The sequence below is a fragment of the Arachis duranensis genome, chromosome 1 (assembly GCF_000817695.3).
Source record: "Arachis duranensis cultivar V14167 chromosome 1, aradu.V14167.gnm2.J7QH, whole genome shotgun sequence".
Lineage (NCBI taxonomy): Eukaryota > Viridiplantae > Streptophyta > Magnoliopsida > Fabales > Fabaceae > Arachis > Arachis duranensis.
In genome coordinates this window covers 9,341,208-9,345,767 of record NC_029772.3, presented here as the reverse complement: position 1 = coordinate 9,345,767, position 4,560 = coordinate 9,341,208, and the positions used below count along the sequence as shown (strand labels likewise).

Genomic DNA, 4,560 nt, shown 5'->3' with positions numbered 1-4,560 from the left:
CCTGAATTGGGTATATGGGGAACTACAAAAGTGAAATCGAATCTTTTCACTCATTTAATTTTTTAAAGAGTATTTACTCATTTTGTTTTTTACAAATTTTACATTAGACACTTTAGTTTTTAATTAAAATTAATTATTTAATTAGTTTTTAATAATTAATTTTGTCAATAGCTTAGATTCTTTGTTCCGTCAACTCTAACAAAAAATAAAATGATCCCTAACTCTCTTTATTCGAAAACGATGTTGTTCTCTTTCAATTTTTATCATATCTCTCATAATCTTAATAGTCTAATACTACAACTTCAAGTTACAAAATACACACTCTGTAACTTCAATGTTCACATGAAGAAAAATTCTCAACTTATTCTCAAACAATTCATACTCAGAAAACTAATGACTATGTCTCTCAAATACTTGTCGTCTTCAATGGATCCCATGAATCCAGACAACAAGTCCGATTTGTTAAGACCCACCGTTGTCATCGCCATCTCCCTCCTTCTCTGCCTATTATTTCCATGGCCATATATTCTACCACTCCGATCGCTTTCTTCAGCTATTTTTCTCCAAACAAATATTCGGTAATCGCTTCAATTTTAATATGAACGGTGACGACAACATTGTTCGTTGTACTAATAGCTTGGTGCGAGGTCAAAACTGTCTGCCAATTTGGACTTCGGGAGAGAAGGAATGAAGCATATCGAGGACGTGGAAGTGGATGTTTCTGGTGGGTGAAGTACAGTGGAAGTGGGTGTATCAGTTACAGAAATTTGAAAAGTGTGTGGCCTATGACACGTTGAGGTAGGTGCGAGTTATATCATGGCTTGATCTTGGAGTTAAAGAGAAGGAAAGAGAAGATGGAGAAAAAGATTGTGAAGGTGAAGAAAAAGAGTATGAATGTCAGAATTATGCAAGATACAATAGAAATTGGAAGAGAATGTCGTCGTTTTTAAATAGGAGGATAAGAACTATTTTATTTTCTGTTAGAGTTGTCAGGACTATTTTATTCTTTATTATAAATTTAGAATTGACGGAGCAAAAGATTTAAATAACTAACAAAATTAATTATATATTAAAAATCAATCAAATAATTAATTTTAGTTAAAAACTAAAGTATCTGATCCAAAATTTTTTAGGACCAAAATAAATGAATACTCTTTCTTAAATATTCAAATAAATAAAGTAAGAGATAAATTACAAAACACTATTTTTTTCTCTTCCAAACAATTCCATTCTCAAATTGACAACCTGTCAACTCCACCACCATCATTAATTTATTATCTCCTCCTCACATACGGACACTACTGTTGTCAGTTGTCACCGTCATCGCCTCTATATAAATTAAATAAATAATAAGATTTTAAGTTTTTAGTAATATTAAATATATAAAAAACTTAAAAATGTTCTATTTCATACATAATTAACAAAAAAATATTTAGTGTCTAGATAATAAAATTCTTTTTCGAGCCGTTTGGTTCAAGGGAAATAGGGGAGAAAGAAAATAAAGAGAAAGAAAATGAGTGGAAAATAAAATTTTTTATTGTTTGGATGATCCAAAAAAACTAAGAGAAGAAGAAAAATATAGTGTGGGGTTCATTTAAAAGTTTTCTCTCCAACAATGAGATAAAAATGGATGAAAAAAAAGTACATAATGGTTTAATTATCAATTTGCCCTTTATTTAATATAAATTATAATTTTATATAATATAAATAAGGATATTAATGTAATTTTACTCAATATAATTTTTTTTTTACTTTTTTTATCCAAATAAAAAAAAAATTTTCTCTTATTTTCTTTTCATCATTTTCTCTTCATCCAAACAACACACATAAAAATTTATTTTTTCTCTCATTTTCTTTTTTTTTTATTTTTTTTCTTCTAATTTTTTTCCAACTATTTTCTATTTTGCATCCAAACATTGCCTTTGGGTATATCATTTATCATCCCATCATCATCGTGAATGATTAAAATAAACTATATAAACCAATGCAGTATGCATCATTTTATTTTTCTTAAATTGTATTAATATTTAGGAATAGTTGCAGCAACCCCACATTGATAGTGATATGACAACTATCACCATAATTCAACTGTGTCATTCCCACATGATAAGGTAGTTAGGACCATTAAATTTTGAAAGGAAAGTTCATTATTTTGGGCAATTATTTAACATGCTGACAAAGTAATTAATTTTATAATATTTAAAATATTTTTATTTAATAATGTAAACAAAAAAATTTAAATAACTAAAAGTAAATAAATAAAAGAAGCATCTTAACAGATTTATTTCATAATTTTAAAATTCGAATTGAATTAATCAATTTAATTAGATTAATCAAAAATCGATCGTAAGACCAATTCAATTCAAATAAAAACTAATTGGTAATGAAACTGATAAAAAATTTTAAAAAATCGATTAAAGAATTAGTTAACTAGTAAAATTGGTATATTTTTTTAGCGTTTAATCGGTATNTATATAAATATATTATTTTATTATAACCAATTCAATTCCAATTAAATTTTTTAATTTTTAATTCTATCAGTTTAATGACGGCTTCGATTTTCAAAACGTCGGTTTATTTTTTTGCTTATATTATTAAACTTAGATTCCATCCTATGAATATGGACAACAATGTGCACCGTAAAACATAACCATATATTCAAACAAAAAATCTCTAGCTAACAACAAAGTTAATGATACAAAAATGGAGGAAGTAATAAGTGATGAACCCTCCAATCTCCCCAAACTCCTAAAAGATGAAGACTTAAGGCAAGAGTGTAAGGACTTGATGTCAACCTTGCCAATGGAGCCAACATACAAACTCTACCAATACCAAGGTTTTTGGTATGGATCTTGGGCTCTTCAAGGAATCTTATCTTGTCAAAAGCACTTTGAAGCCAATGACAAAGATATCATCCTTGTTACCACTCCCAAATCAGGCACCACTTGGATTAAGGCTTTGACTTTTGCATTGCTTAATAGGAATAAACATCCACATACACAAAAAAATCATCCTTTGCTTGTTACCAACCCTCATATTCTTGTACCCTTTTTAGAGTCTCTATTCTATGATGAGAAGTATATTGTTTCAAACCTTAGCCAATTTCCCTCTCCAAGGCTACTATCCATTCATGCTCCTTATGTTTCATTGCCGAAATCGGCGAAAGAGTCCAACTGTAAGATAGTGTATCTGTGTAGAGATCCGAAAGATATATCTGTTTCGATGTGGAAATTTATGGAGACGCTTATGCCGGAAATTAGAGGATCCAACTTGTTTGATGAATTTTTTGAGTTGTTTTGTAGAGGAGTGAATCTATATGGACCATTTTGGGAGCATGTGTTGGAGTATTGGAAAGAAAGCTTGAAAAGGCCAGAAAAAATAATGTTTCTAAGGTATGAACAAATGAAATTGCATCCTACTTTGGTTTTGAAAAAGTTAGCTGAATTTTTAGGGTGTCCATTTTCCAAACAAGAGTTAGATAATGGCATGCTTGATGATATCTTAAAGTTGTGTAGTTTTGATAACTTGAGAAATTTGGAGGCGAATAAAAAAGGAACAATATCAATGTTTGGTTTTGATATAGAAAACAAAAGTTTCTTCCGCCGTGGTGAAATTGGTGATGGGAAGAATTTTCTCACAATGGAAATGGTTGAGAAAATAAACACTATTACTCAAAAGAAATTCTCTCAATATGGCCTAAATTTTGAGAATTTTACCATGGTATAATTTATTTTACGCATACGTACTTATTTTGGTTGATTATTGTAATGTATATTAATGAAGCGTTGATGCAGTAAAATTTTAATTTTTTTTTTTATAATTCATTTGATTTTTCCTTTACCCATGTAATTACACCAACAGGTAACCAAGTTTAGATTTATCCTATAGTCAATATGAAAAAGACTAAAATAACCCTAATTTTTGGGGTAAATTGACAAAATTGTTGGTTTAAAAACATGGTTCACAGCTAATATAACATCTAAAGGTGGAACAAAAATAGAAAATAATGGACTTTAGATGGTGTTTCTAAATTCAAATAAATAGAAATTAATGGTTGCATATACATCTAAAATATTCTACTAATAATTGTTGGGTACAACCAATGTTCATTTTTTTTTTCAATAAAAAATACTTTTATTATAGCTATAAATTATTAAAACAATCTAAATATGATGACAAAATTTTAATAGTAAGTCATTCTTATTTATAAAATTATTTTATAATATCTATTTTAATATAGACTCTTAGATCTATGATTTATTAAAGGCTTTAAACATTAACTATATTTAAAAGTCCAAAACATAGTGTCAGCTTTTAATAAAATTAAATAAATAAGACAGATTCAGCCTTCTAAATTTAAGAAAGGCTAGAACGGTTTAATCTTCAATGTGCATTATTTTTTGTATAGATCTACAAAAAAAATTATATTTTTTGTATAGATCTACAAAAAAAATTATATTAAATATGAATGATTAAAAAAAATAGAATAACATGTTCTATTCAAATACAACAATACGTGATAAGCTTCTTATGATATTATATATTATTATTCTATGTGCT

General features: G+C 27.9%; 1 protein-coding gene across 1 annotated transcript; it reads left to right on the top strand.

Moving 5' to 3' along the window:
* The first annotated feature begins 2,628 nt into the window (after positions 1 to 2,628).
* On the top strand, positions 2,629 to 3,815 carry LOC107477336 (cytosolic sulfotransferase 12). The gene has a single exon (XM_016097333.3). It carries the CDS (start codon positions 2,704 to 2,706, stop codon positions 3,724 to 3,726), a length of 1,023 nt encoding a protein of 340 aa, XP_015952819.1. The 5' UTR covers positions 2,629 to 2,703; the 3' UTR covers positions 3,727 to 3,815.
* The last annotated feature ends 745 nt before the right edge of the window (positions 3,816 to 4,560 follow it).